The sequence below is a fragment of the Arvicola amphibius genome, chromosome 4 (assembly GCF_903992535.2).
Source record: "Arvicola amphibius chromosome 4, mArvAmp1.2, whole genome shotgun sequence".
NCBI classification, from domain to species: Eukaryota; Metazoa; Chordata; class Mammalia; order Rodentia; family Cricetidae; genus Arvicola; species Arvicola amphibius.
The window spans coordinates 92,110,031-92,124,897 of NC_052050.1; the positions used below are offsets into that span (position 1 = coordinate 92,110,031).

At 45.1% G+C, this 14,867-nt stretch overlaps 2 protein-coding genes across 3 annotated transcripts in view; one reads left to right on the forward strand and one right to left on the reverse strand.

The window, feature by feature from the left end:
- Nucleotides 1-14,867, reverse strand: part of Znf597 (zinc finger protein 597) — a 55,747-nt gene that overhangs the window by 11,801 nt on the left and 29,079 nt on the right. The gene's annotated exons all lie outside the window — the stretch shown is intronic.
- Znf174 (zinc finger protein 174) lies at nucleotides 1,570-14,614 on the forward strand. Of its 2 annotated transcripts, XR_005284976.1 has the most exons (4): nucleotides 1,570-2,584; nucleotides 3,531-3,753; nucleotides 7,799-8,462; nucleotides 11,048-14,614. XR_005284976.1 is itself a non-coding variant. In XM_038325271.1 (3 exons), exons 1-3 carry the CDS (start codon nucleotides 2,183-2,185, stop codon nucleotides 8,395-8,397), a joined length of 1,224 nt encoding a protein of 407 aa, XP_038181199.1. In that variant the 5' UTR covers nucleotides 1,570-2,182; the 3' UTR covers nucleotides 8,398-8,682. The 2 variants fall into 2 exon arrangements, 1 of the variants encoding a protein (XP_038181199.1); XM_038325271.1 differs by lacking the exon at nucleotides 11,048-14,614 and having other exon boundaries at nucleotides 7,799-8,682.

Sequence of the window (14,867 nt, forward strand, 5' to 3'; positions counted from 1 at the left end):
TTTTGTTTAAGGGTGATGAGAATGTCTAATAACTAGATAGAGTGGTTATACAGCACCGTAAATAACAGTGTAATTGCTCACTCTATATCGGTTACTTCTATGTTGTGTTCCTGTGCATCTGTGCATGCTTTGGTAGGCCAAAGGTCAGCTGAGAAAGGCATTTCTCAGGAGCTGCTCACCTTGTGTCACCCTCATTCTTGTGATCCTGCTGTCCCCTCTGCCACTCCTGGTGCCAGGGCAGAAAGGTCAGAATAATTTTTAAATAATCCAGTACTGGACATCTTGATTAGGTTTTTGTTTGTTACTTGCTTTTTAAACATTTCTGATTGTTTTTGTTTTGTTTTTCCAAGGCAGAGTCTCACTGTGTGGCTTTGGCCCTTCTGGAACTTACAGGGAGACCAGGCTGGTCTTGAACTCACGGAGATCTGCCTGACTCTTCCTCCTGAGTGCTGAGATTACAGGTGTGGACCACTATGCCTGTCTGCTTTTTAAACTTTTTAAAGATTGTTTATTATTTTGAATTACTTGTATGTGTGTGCTTGTATGAGGGTACCTACCAGTGAGTGCAGGAGTGTAGGCTCAGCTGGAGGCTAGGGGTGTTGTTGCAGCTCCTGATCACAAATGGTTCTGAGCTGTGAATATAACTCAAATCCTCTAGAATAAAACAGCAAACGAATACAACTCAAATCCTCTAGAATAAAACGGCAAATGCTTAATCACTAAGATGTCTCTCCAGGCCTCTTGCATTTTTGCTTGTTGTTTGGGCTTTTTTTTTTATTATTTCTTTTTGTTTTGTTTGGCCATCTTGTTATTTTGAAGCAGGGTCTTTCATTGTTCTGGAAATTACCACCTAGGCTAGGCTAAGTGGCCAGCGAATTCCAAGGACCCTCCTGCCCTTCCTCCACCTTCCCAGCACTGGTATTATAACAACTCACTACCACATACGGTTTTTTCACATGGGTTCTCATGCTTCTGTGGCAAGCACTATTCCCACTGAGCTAATTCCCATCCTCAAGAAAAAAAAATTAATTAAAAAGTTTTCTAGTTCATGCTGACACATGCTGGCTGAGTCAATGTGAGAGTCAGACCAAGGAGAGTAGGAAAATCCTAAAGGTGAGGTCAGAGAAAGCCAGGGTAGATCCTGCTCTGGATGAGGATTTCAAGGCGGGTCCACCGCCCAGGTCCGCTTCCCAGCACACCACGGACGGATCCGAAGAGGTAGGACTTTCCAACCAATGTGAGGCCTGACCTTAAACCCTCCACACCGCGACCGAGCGGGCGCAGGACTCGCTGGAGTTCCCGACTTTCTGCTCCCGAATCTTGCCCCCTACTAACCGAGTGATGTAGTCAACAGTCTGGGTACGAGTCAGGATATTGCGCATGCTCCAGGACTAGTCACTGGACTACGACTCCCAGAAAGCATTGCGACTGGCTAGATCACGTAGCCAATAAACAATTGAAAATGTTCCAGGGACCCAATCACGTAGGGGAAAGGCGGGCCTTCCCAAGGTTGCTCTCTCAGCCAGTGGGTGTCTCCGTCCCGGCTCCGGCCCCGCCCCCAGCCCGTGCTCTTGGGGTCCTGGTCTCTAGGCTCAGGATGGGTGGGTCTTCTGAGCTGGCTCGTCTCGTCGCAGGTGACTACTGGAGCTGACACCCAGCACCGCGGTGGATCTGCGCGCCCCCTTGCTGCAGCATCGCCTGGCCGAGCTGCGGAACTGCACTCGCTATCCCTGGCGCGCTGTGGCCTCACCTAGCTCTGCGCTTTTGCTCTCAGAGGTACTGGAGGTCAGAGTCTGCAGGATCCTGGAGAGTTGGTGCGAGCTACGCGCATGACAGCTTGAACTTTCTTGGGGGATTCCTCTACCAGCCCTTTAGATCGTGTCGTGCATGTCACCAGATAACAAAATTAAATATTCTCTCCAGTGCCCTTTTGGAATATTTTGACTTCTCTCCTTAAAAACTGACGAAAAGACCAACTCCTCCCACTGTCAGGAACTATCTTGTCTTCAGAGTCTGGGATAAGGGCTTGCAAATGAGAAAGCTATCTATGTCTCTGCGGTCCTTCCACCCTAACGCTCCCAGAGGAGCTTCGTTCCTACCGTTTTTCTAGCCGTCAAAGAGATTTCTTCAGAGCAATGACCCAGAAGACTTGATTAGTGACGTTGTTTCCTGGGCCCCCAAAATGGCAGCTAAAATGGAGATAACTTTGAGTACCTACCCTGAGGATTCTGACAAGCAAGAGAAACACATCATAATGAAGCTGGAGGAGAAACGTGGGCCCCCCCAGCAAAAAGCCAGCCCCGATCCTGAGCTTTCCCGCCAGAGCTTCAGACACTTTTGTTATCAGGAGGTGTCTGGACCCCAGGAAGCGCTCTCTCGCCTTCGACAGCTCTGCAGACAGTGGCTGCAGCCTGACCTGCACACTAAGGAGCAGATTTTGGAGCTCCTAGTGATGGAGCAGTTTCTGGTCATCCTTCCTCCAGAGATCCAGGCGCAGGTCAGGCATCGATATCCAATGAGCGGCAAGGAGATTGTGACTCTGGTAGAAGATTTGCACAGAGCATCCAAAAAACCAAAGCAGTGGGTAAGGAGGGTCCTTTTTCTGTGTGTCCCAGGATTTCCCTGTCCTTTGGGGCAGTGTTTTGTCTCATGATCCCAGTTAGAGATTCCAGAGGAATGGATGGCTTCAAAAGTCGCATCCAGCCTCCAGGAACTCCCATACCCGCTAAAAACGTTGTAACAGGGTTTCAGTAAACCCAGCCACTGGCACCCAATGAGGAGGTAGAAGACTAAGATATTCCTTCATAGGCCTTATGACCTTAGGAGTTTTAAGGTTCTGGAATCTCTACTGTCAGATCTTCCCTGACCCATTCGTCGTGAAGTTTCGCTACAATCAGAATTCTTAGCTGACAGGTCTAGTCTGTTCAATAGGGAACTAATTTGGGATGAATTTCCGTGGGCTTTGTTCTAGTGAAGGGTCTACCATATCACCTTTAAATGGGGGCAGTCTCAGCTCAGTTCCCTGGTGTTGCTGCCCCACCCCATCCCCATCCCCAAAGCCAGACCCCCAAAGCTGGAGCCTCCAAGGAAGCAAGTCAGACGTGCTTTGGAAAATGGCACTGTGAGGGAACAGGCGAGTTCGTCTTCTTAGATCCGAGTACCTTGGACCTCTTTAGCAGAAAAACCTACCAGGTTGGAATGTTTTCCAGTGGCCCCTTATGGTATTGTTTTCTGTTCCCAGGGGTCTGTCTCTAGCAGAAGTGGAGAGGGTTGGGATATGGGGCGGGGACGGTGGTGGTGAGGGCACTGTCATCACTGAGTCTGACATTTTCACCAACTCTTTTCTGAAGAGCTTGGCTCCCAGCTGTGTGAAGCAGCCCCTTTTCCTTTCATGTATTTTCTTTGAAGGTCTTGGTGGTATCCATAAAATTTGAACTCCAGGTCGTAAAGGGATCACGCTATAGCAGTGAGCGGCATGCTGCTCCCAGTCCATCAAGGAATGGAGAACTAATGGATAGCCCTTTTCCTAGGTGGCTGTTTGTCTGCAAGGGCAGAAGGTGCTCCTGGAGAGAACAGCAGCTCAGCCTGTAGAACAAGAACTTCCAGACTTTCAGCCCCAAACTCATAGCAGAGATATTCAAGAGCACTCCCTGGAAGAGCCTTCCTGGGAAGGGTCTCATGCCCAGCTGAGTCCCCATCATTGGGAGAAATATCCCTTCTACCAGGAACCAGTTCTCAAACTGACTGAGACAGGTAAACACTCTATACTTGGGCCCGCTCATCAGCTCTGTTTTCCCATTATAGCATCTCATGGGTCTGCAAATGTGAGCGTGTTGCACGTGACCACCTTTTAAAAGTTTACTGTGTGTGTATATGTGGGGGGGGAGGGAGAGGGGGAGGGGGAGAGGGAGGGAGAGGGGGAGAGAGAGAGAGAGCGAGAGAGAGAGAGAGAGAGAGAGAGAGAGAGAGAGAGAGAGGTCTGTCCACAGTGCACTGTGGTGGTCAAAGGACAACTCTGTGGAGTCATTTCTTACCTTCTACCCTTATTTGGGTTGTGGAGATCAAACTCTGGTCTCTGGGCTTGAGAAACAAGTGCCTTTACCAAGTCATTTTCCTGGCCAGTGCACACCTTTTAAAATTTTAGAAACAGGATCTCACTATGCAGCCCAGCCTGGTCTGGGACTCAGTATGTAGACCAGGCTAGCCTTGAACTCACAAATATCCATCTGCCTCTGCTTCCCACATGCTGGGATTAAAGGCCTGCATGGCTGTGCCCAGCCTGTTTGGTTTTTTGCCTGTTTGTTTTTGGAGAACTACTGGATTAGTTTGCCAAGTGGCTGCACCATTAGAGGCTCATATCAACAAAGTGTGAGGTTGCTTGTCCACATTCTGGCTAGCACTTATTCCCAGTTGCTTTTATTATTATGATGTAATATCCCCTGAGATTTCGATTGTCATTTCCTTAATGAGTTATGTTTAGCATTATTTCATATGTTTATTAAATTATATATCTTGCCCAACAGATGGCTTGGTAGGTAAAGGCACTTGCTACCAGGCTTGAGAACCTGAGTTCAGTCCCTGGGGCCTACACAATAGAGGGAGAGATACTTCTGCAAGCTGTCCTCTGACCACTACACATGCTTTGTCATACAAGCAGCCACCCCCAACACACACACAATAAATATAGTAAGACGTTTTTAAAAGGAAATTGCATATCTTGTCTTTTGTTGATTATCAGGTATCTTGTAGCCTAGGCTGGCTTCAAAGCTGAACTTGAACTCCTGATTCTGCAGTATCCACCTCCTAAATCCTGTGAAGACAGGCCTTTGCCATCACTCCCAGCTTATGGGAAAATTGTAGTCCTATACTTGACCCATTTTTCATTTGGGCTTGTCTTTTTATTGTTAAGCTTTAAGTGTTAAAATAACTGTTCTGGATCCTAGACCTCGTAGATGATAATTCATGAATGTTTTCCTTCTTGTTCCGTGAATTATCCTTTCAGTTTCTGATGGTGTTCCATGAAGCACAAATGCTTTTGAAAGATGTTACTGAATTTTTATATATCTCGTGTGCATCTGTGCACATGTGGAAGACAGAAGAAACTTTGGGGACTCACATCTCTCCTTCCACTGTGTGGGTCCCAGGGGTCACACTCGGGTCATCAGGCTTGGCCACAGCTACCTTTACCCACCGAGCCATCTCACCAGCTCAAATGTTTTTCATGTTGATAGTCTCTAATCTTTTTCTTTGCTTGGGCCTTTGGTGTCATGGTAAAATACCATAATTCAGATTTGCAGGTATGCTCTCTCTAAAGAGTTAAGTTCAGCTCTGTGTGTTTATATCTTTGGTTCATTCTGAGTTAGTTTTTTGTATGTGACGTTTGTATGTGTTATTAAAGTTACTATAACAAAGTCCGTTAGGCTGGGCAATAAATAACAAATTTATTGTTAACACTTTTAAAAATTAAGTCCAAGGTCAGCTGGGGAGTTGACTTAGTGGATAAGAGTGTTTGCTGAGTTCCAATCCACAGAACCTCCCCCATGAAAAATCAGGCCTGGTTGTCTGCTCCTGTAATGCCAGTGCTTTGGGGGTGGGAGGAGACAGGAGGATTTAGCCCCAGAGTCAGTGAGAGACCCTGTCTCAAGAGAATAAGATAGAGCGACAGAACAAGACGCTGACATCTTCTGGTTTCTTTACTTATGCTTTACACAGATACACACACAGACACCTGCACCATCCTCATCACAATCTAACACACACACACACACACACAGACACCTGCACCCTCCTCACACTCTAACACACAGAGACACCTGCACCCTCCTCACACTCTAACACACACACCTGCACTGTATTCACACACTCTAACACACACACCTGCACTGTATTCACACACTCTAACACACACACCTGCACTGTATTCACACACTCTAACACACACACCTGCACTGTATTCACACACTCTAACACACACATACACACAAATACCTGCACCATACTCACACACCCTAACACAAACACACACAGAGACACCTGCACCATACTCACACACGCTAATACACCAGACACCTGCACCATACTCACACACTCTAACACACACACACACACACACCTGCACCATATTCACACTAACACACACACACACACCTGCACCATATTCACACTAACACACACACACACACACACACCCCTCCACCTTACTCACTCTAACACACCTCCACCTTACTCACACACTCTAACACACACACACCCCTGCACCGTATTCACACTAACACACACACACACCATACTCACACACGCTAACACCCTTGAATCACTGGATTACTGAAAAATTACTCCTTTCCCATTGAATTGTTTTTAAGAACCTCAATGAAGCCAGGCATGGTGATGCATGCCTGTTATCACAGCACTTGGGAGGTAGAGGCAGAAGATCAGGACTTAATATCATCTTCGGTTAGTGAATTTGAGACCGGCTGGGCTATATGAGACCCTGTCTCAAAAAATGAGCAAAACAAAACCTTGATGAAAATCACTTGGCAATAATATTTGAGCTCCTTATTAAATTTTAAATGAATTAAAATTCAAAATTCAGTTCGGCAGTGCAAATTCTAATTGGTATTAATAATAAAAACCTGGAGTCAGATATAGGGGTTAATGCTGAAAGACCAGCAACAGAGGAGCAAACCATAGCCACTTCTTACCTCGCCAAATCCTCAGCCTGAAGAGGGGCGCGCTCCTATCTCTGCCTGCCTCACATTCCTCTCTGCCCAGCCATCACTTCCTGTTTCCTCCTCCCAAGTGCTGGGATTAAAGGCCTACACCACCACTGTCTTGCCTCCAGGTTAACTAGTGGCTGGCTCCGCCCTCTGATCTTCAGGCAAGCTTCATTTGTTAGATCACAAATATCACCACACCACTTTAACCACCTTAGCTCTGTTTCAAACACAACAATCACATCTGCCTGGCAGTGCCATGTTGAATGGTATATGTAGCATGAAAACACATTCTCCATTTCGAGGTCCTGCTGGAAAGTGCTGTTGCTGATTCTCCGGTTTCCCTGGTCCATTCTAATTCACATCTGTCTTGATCCTCAGTTCAGAGGGTGGACAGTGTCTCTAATTAGGCTACATACCTACTATATATTTCAGTCTCTGTACACCTAGGCTGTCAACACTGTAATGAGAAAAACAGCAGTCACTGGCCTTATTATTCTTTTGAAGTGAAGGAGGTTGTCAATCTTAGTCCCTGTAAGGGAGGGAGATTTATTCAAATAAATTTTAAGTACTGGAATTTTACCCTTTAGCCAGGTACAGCAGTACATGTCTGTGGTCCCAGCAACTTGGAGGATCACTTAGGCCCTAGAGTTTGAAGCCAACCTAGACAATACAATAGACCTGGTCAGTAAGTAAAAGAGCATGTCACTGACTTCTTTGTTGTTGTTATTTCATTCCAATGTCTTTTGGTTTTGGTTTGTATTTTTTTTCCTTGCTATTTTTATTTTCCTATACGTTTCCCCCCAAAATAGGAAGGACAGAGGAGAATTTGGTTCCTAACTTTACAATAGATTAGGGGCACTCCCAGAACTAGTTAATGGTGCAGACTTCCAGGCCTACCCTTCTGATTCTGACTCACCAATGTCAGGGGTGAGGAACTTTTTTATGGTTCAGAGGAGTCTGATGGCTTGTACGTCAGCAGAAGGCGGCTTACCCTGACAACCCTCCCAACAGACTTCATACTCCCTTTGCTGAAGCTCTTTCTTCTAAGCACAGAAAATGAAGCACATTATTTCTGATTGTAGAGGCTTCCAAGACGAGAAGAGACAAGGAAAACCCACAACAGGAAGGGGCAAAAGGAGCAGAGACACATGCGGTGTCACCCGCAAGATCCAAAGTGGGTAGTCTGCACGGCCCTGAGCCAAGACGGGTGAGCACAAGTGAACCCCGACTGTCACAAAGGCAGGCCAGACCCCCAAATGCTCAGAAGGCATTTGCTCACTACCAGAGGCATTGCAGAGAACTGGACTATATCAGCAACCCCCTCAGAGGCTACCCACTGAGAGAGTTAAAGAAAAGCAAAAGAGGCAGAAGAAGCCTGAGCAGCCTTCTGCAGTGTCTTAGCCACCAGGCAGCCCACGCGGCAAAGAAACCTTACAAATGCGAAGACTGTGGGAAGAGCTTCACGTGGAACTCAGAGCTGAAGCGACACAAGAGAGTACACACAGGAGAGAGACCCTACGTCTGTGGGGAGTGCGGAAACCGCTTTGGGAGGCAGTCAACTCTGAAACTGCACCAGAGAATCCACACTGGGGAGAAACCATACCACTGCAGTCAGTGTGGGAAAAGCTTTCGCCAAAGCTCAAATCTCCACCAGCACCACAGGCTCCACCATGGGGACTAGACAGGTGCTCGGTGCTTTAGAGGCCCAGGGAAGGGCGACCTGTCTCTCCTTTCCCTTACTTGCAGGTAAATCACAGAGCAAGTGGCCATTGGGAAGTGATGAAGCCTGTCTGCAAAGCTGGCTGATCTGGGTGTTGGGGAAGGAGTACTGCATTCTCGGCGGAGTGGGGACTAGTTACTGAGAATAGTTAGGCTGAGCCACAAGCAGTTTTAATTAATCGATCCTTAATTAAATTCTTCTTGTTACTTTGTCTTATAAAATACAGTTCTCATGTGCAGTCTTGAACAATTCACTAGAATTTCAAGAAAACGCTCACTGGGGAGACTTCTAATAGTCTTTCTGCAACTAACCTTTTTGTTGTTGGTGGTGGTTTTTCATTAATTTTTATTTATTTTTGAGGCAGGGTTTCTCTGCCCTGGCTGTACTGAAACTCAGCCTGTCCTGGAACTCGTTCTGTAGACCAGGCTGGCCTCAAACTCAGAAATCCGCCTGCCTCTGCCTCCCAAGTGATGTGATTAAAGGTGTGAGCCACCAAGTGGTAGATAGCACCTTTATTAAAAAGTTGTATTTGAGGGATCTTTTTTATAGCAAACTTTTGATTTACTTCAGTCCAAGATACAAGGAAAAGCTCCAGGGAGAAGTAAATACTGTTCTGGTAGACAGGGGAATCTTGTTCTTTCTCAAGTAAGATATTAGCTTTAAGACTGTGACTGGCATTTTCAGTGTTTACAATTGGATTATGGTGATGGCTACACAACTCAGTGACTCCAGGAAAATTACTGAAATAGATTAATTTATGATAAGTAACTGCACGGCATTTTTTTAAATGGCAGAATAGTATATTTATATAGTGTTAGTGTTTCAAAACTGGGTTGGGGACACCATCCTGTGCCAAACTCTTGTTTCCTCAAAGTAGAAAGTAGAACCCAGTCAGTATCACCCTAGGCGAGGCATCCTCTTCCTTGGTCAGGCAGACAGGATGCATACTTTGTACAAACAGCAGGAGGTGGCCGTCCTGAAGGCATCAATACCAAGTCACTGCCTTTATCTTCAGTGTTCAGCCTGTCCTTACTTCTTCCCCAGCCCGCTTACGGTACTGGCTGGAACCTCTATAGTTCTCCCCACCAAGCACACATACCCTTCCCTAGAGGCCAGCTTCACTGTTGTCTCTGGGTAACTTCTGAGTCTCAGTCATGGCTGTATCTGTTCTATAGGTGCCGTAACAAATGACTGTGAACTTGGTGGCTTAACACAAAATTTCTCTTGTACGACTGGAAGCTAAAGTCTGGAATCAGCTTCACTCTGCCAGAATCACCTTGGGCAGGGCTTTCTTTCCTTTGGAGACCCTGAGAGGTGGATCAGCTTCCTTGACTTTTTCAGCTTCTAGCAGCCTCCAAGAATCCAACATTCTTGGATTCATGGCCCCTTCATCCTCAAAGTACATTTTTTGACTCTCCATCTTGCCTAACCTTGTCTGACTCTGGCCCTCCTGGATCTCTCTTAGAAGGATGTTTATATTTGGCCTAGGAGGATAATTTCCCCATCTCAAGATCCTTAATAACACCCACCAAAAGTTCCTTTTGCCATTCAAGGTGACATTCGCTGGTTCAGGGATTAGGATATGAATGATGTGGAGGACCATCATTTGCCCTACATACCATATCTGTGTAGCTGGTCAACTTGGTCACCCAAAGGGGTGAGAAAGAACATAGAGTTATTTACAAGGGTTGGCATAGACTTCCTCGAGTTTTGAGTCTTGGGATATTTTATAGAGCTAGTATGTTTCCTCTCTTCAGATTACACATCAGTGCTTCTTTAGTGTCTTTGGGTACCTGTTTGACTGTAGACAAACTCACAGTCAACATCATTCTTTTCCTGAGGGTGTCAAGACCATGCCTCTAGCCCAGTTTCCCTTTGCATAGGGCTCACGTCAGACAACTGATGGCAGTCAAAGTCTGTGCTCAAATGTGGGGTCCCCTCGTCTCCTTTGCCTGTGCATGCTTCACCAGAACCTCAGCAACAAGTCTTGACCTACTTTCCCTGCTGCCAGCTTCCTTTTGCAGGACCCCAAAATAAGAAAATAGCGTTTCTCCTCTCATGCATCACTTGCTCCTAAGCATGCCGTTGGTTCTGCCTAACACATAGTGGTGTCAGGTTAGGGGTGACTCCCACTTTCAGTGTTTGATCCCTGAGTTACCCCCAGGGAGACCCATGGAGAAAGGAAGCATTGGCAGACAGTGGAGGTCTTTTACATCTGAAGAGTATTTTCCCATCCACAGCAGATAAGGTGCAAACCAGTCTCACAACTGTCCCTCTTAGTTAACACTGGCAGTGGCTCCTCACACAACAGACTGTAAATATTTCCCTCTAACTCTTGCTGAAATCAAAATGCTTCCTTCTTATTGTGTCACTCGAGCATTGCACATACCAGAAAACTTGTGCGTTTACAGCACACAGTGCAGTGGCGACAGTATAGTGTTCAACGCTGTGCAAGTGTCGTCGCGAGCTCATGTTTGGGCCCTGTCAGTATCACAGAGAAAGTACTCTTAAACGTTAGCAGTCACTCCCTGGTGCCCTCACAGCTGCGCCTGTGGAATCTGTCCATGCACACGGTATCACATGTCAGCACGTTATTCCTTTTATTTCCTAGGAGCCTTGCATTACATGAAGGGGCATTCAGCTCAGCCCCTGACTGATGGACATTATGGAACTGCACTCTGGCTGATGTGAGCAGAATAATGCTGCTATGAACATCGATATTTAAGTTTTTATGTTTCATTCCTCTAGGGTACATGCCTAAAGGTTGATTTGCTAGGTCATGTGATAATTGTTTAACTTTTCTAGGAAACAGTCAAATGGTTTCCAAAGTGGATGCACATTTTACATTTCAACCAGCAGTGTATAAGGGTTCCAGTTTCTCCACTCCTTCAACATAATTTATTACTGCCTTTTGTTCGTTTTGAGACAGGGTCTCATGGCTGGCATACAACTCACAGGATTACAGGTGTGAGCCACCATAACTGTCTCTGTGGCAAGTTAAAATGGACTGTCATTTTTGTTGCTGAGTTGTAAGAATTCTTTAAATATTCCGGAATGATGTCCTTATGTATGACTTGCCAACAGCTTCTCCCATTCTTTTGTAATACAGTCTGTTTATTTGTTTTGGTTGAGACAGGGTTTCTCTGTAGCCCTGACTGTTCTGGAACTCACTCCATAGACCAGGCTGGCCTTGAACTCAATAATCCACCAGCCTCAGCCTCCCTAGTACTGGGATCAGAGGCCTGCCCTCCCACTGCCCAGCCTGTAATACATTCTTGTACAATAGTTGTTTTGCAGTGGGGGTTTATACAAACTCCTGTGTAACCCAGGATAGCCTCAAACTTGTAATCCTCCTGTCTTAACCAGTGGGATGAAGGGATTATTGGTGTACACTCATGCCCAGCAGTACACATCTGTAATAAAAACAGCTGTCACTTGCCAAAATCCAAAGGACCAAATTTTCAGTTTCCTAATTTCCAGTACAACAGCCTGACATTCCTATGAATTAAGAAGTTTAGGATCAGCTGGGCAGTGGTGGCACACTTGTTTAATCCCAGCACTCAGGAGGCAGAGACAGGCAGATCTCTATGAGTTCAAGGTCAGCCTGGTCTACAGAGCGAGTTCCAGGACAGGCTCCAAAACTACAGAAAAATCCTGTCTCGAAAAACCAAAAAGTTGTTTAAGATCCTTGGAACACAGTTTATACCAGTTCCTCTCAGTTCTCTGCGCCAACCATGCATGGCTTGCAGTCCCTACGAGAAATTTAAATATCTATTGAGATCGTTCTGCTGTTTAGGCTTTGGAATAAATACGTTCCCACTGAAATAAAAATGGTATTAGTTACTTCATAAGCAACAGATGTTGATAAGTACCTGGAATACATTTTTTTTTCCGGTCATTGGGACTGAACTCATTTAATCCAGTGAACTCAGAGATTATTTTTCTATTGTTGGTGGAATTTTAGGGAGAAGAAAACTACAATGTTCACAATTCAGATACTCTAGACCACATCTCATAGCCAGCCAGACAATTAGGAGTAGGTCTGATTACCGTTCATAGTTTAGTTAGTTTATTAGGTCTTTCATTAGTATAGTTTGATGTTTTGAGATGAGGTCTCTGTGTTGCCTAGGCTGGCTGCAAACTCTTAGGCTCAAGCAATCCTCCTGCCTCAGCCTCTTGAGTATCTAGAGAAAAAAGCACTTGTTATTTTATTTTTTTCTTGGGTTTCTGTCTTAGTCACTGTCACTTAGTTGCTGTGACGAGATGTCGTGACCATGGTAACTTAGAAAGGAGATCATTTACCTGGGCACGCCTTTAATCCTAGCACTCAGAAGGAAGGCAGAGGCAAATGGATCTCTGTGAGTTTGAGGCCAGTGTGGTCTACAGAGTGGATTCTAGGACAGGGTCCAAAGCTACAGAGAAACCCTGTCTCGACAGACAATGCCTCACCAAATTCACCGCTAGACAGCCAGCCCCAACAGTCAGAGCAGTGCGCAAGCACTGATGGAAGCAGACACCAGAAGTGGCCTCAGGTGCCAGCTTCCTGTCCGCTGGCAAGGCAAATGGCACCTGGTAGACATGAGCTCCAACCTGTACCACTGGTAGCTGCTTGGCCAGCCTACGATCACTCCAAGGCCTGGGAAACCAAAAGAGCGAAATTACCATATTCCTTCCCAGCTGGTCTGGTCTGTCAGAGAACCACAGCCTGGTGGAGCCAGAGGTGCTTGCTTGGCCTGTACTGCTACCTTGCAGCTAAGACTGGAGTGCCATCTTGGAATAATGCTAGAACTTGACACTGAATTCCAGGGAATGAGACATTATTTCCTTTATCAAATGGGGTAAAGTAATTCATTCACATTTTCTAAACTATTATCCAATTAGCTTTTTTGAACTTACCTTTACTACAACCTAAAGTCATTGACATATACATTTTAAGTTTACAACCTTGCCATCATCACAAGATAACATTTATTGGATGATAAATTGCACATCAAATGCACACAGTCACAGTTGAGAGACTCCAATCTAGAGCTAAGACCAATGGGAATGTGTCAGAAACAGTAAAGCTGAAAGAAACACACAAAGTGCATACGGAAAGCATTAACTAGGTATCAAAATAAATAGACATGGTAAAGTACTTTTAGGTTTCTATAAATGAATTAGGTTGTATCCCCGTTCTCCCTACACCGTTCTTACAGACAAGAATCTCAATTCAAAGAGACAAACACCTGTAGTTAGCCTTAAAGAGATAGATAATAGTCATTTTATATCACATAAATAGTTCTAATATACAAGACTAAAACAGTTAAATATACACTTAATAAACAATTTCCCATTTTAACAAATAGTCAAAGCAAAAGCAGTTTCCTAATGAAATCTCTGCAACATTCAAAATAGATTTTTTTTCATAAAAGCTATATCCTACATCTCCCTTTGAATACATATACAGTAAATCAGATTATTTAAAGCAAAGTCTATCTTTTCAGATTGTTTGGCATCTTACATTACAGTCACCAGACACTACTAAATTTTTTTAAATAATTTTTTATGATTACTTTATGTGCAATGGAGTGAAAGTGTCAGATCACCCAAGAACTGGATTTACAATCACTTATGAGCTGCCATGTGGGTGTTGGGCATTGAACCTGGGTCCTCTGGAAGAGCAGTTGGTGCTCTTAACCTCCCAGCCATCTCTCCAGCTACTACTACTTAATTTTCTGGAACTTGAGGAGTCAAAGACAAAAATGCCATTTGTTTTAACTGCCTGAGTTACTGAGCTGGCTGTCTTCAGGGTCGCAGGGCATGTGAACAGATTGTTATTTGTAGCAGCACAGTTCTCGACAAAATGATTCAACAACACAATCTGTACAAACACTGGCATCTAACTTCCACTGGGAAATGCTGTTGTCATCAATGATGACAGTTTAACACAACTTGGTATGCACAGAATCATATTAAAGAACTGTTTTGATCACATTTCTATCATGGCATTAGCAAAACCCACGAAGTCTGAGTTCATTTTTTCAGTACAAGTTGCCACACTTCATGGTGTCAACACCCCCTCCTACAACATGTAGTTAGCCGACTGTTCAGAGGGTCAACACCCCTCCTACAACATGTAGTTAGCCGACTGTTCAGAGGGTCAACACCCCTCCTACAACATGTAGTTAGCCAACTGTTCAGAGGGTCAACACCCCTCCTACAACATGTAGTTAGCCGACTATTCAGAGGGTCAACACCCCTCCTACAACATGTAGTTAGCCGACCATTCACAGCAATACACATACATTCCATTTTTATCCCTATACTGACTGTGTCCAATGTTATTAGCACCTAACATGACTTATCCTGGGTTAAGAGCAATCTTATGTGATCTATCCTAGTGGGCAATACAGTTAGGAGGATGAAAAGGCCATTATCATGAAAGTATC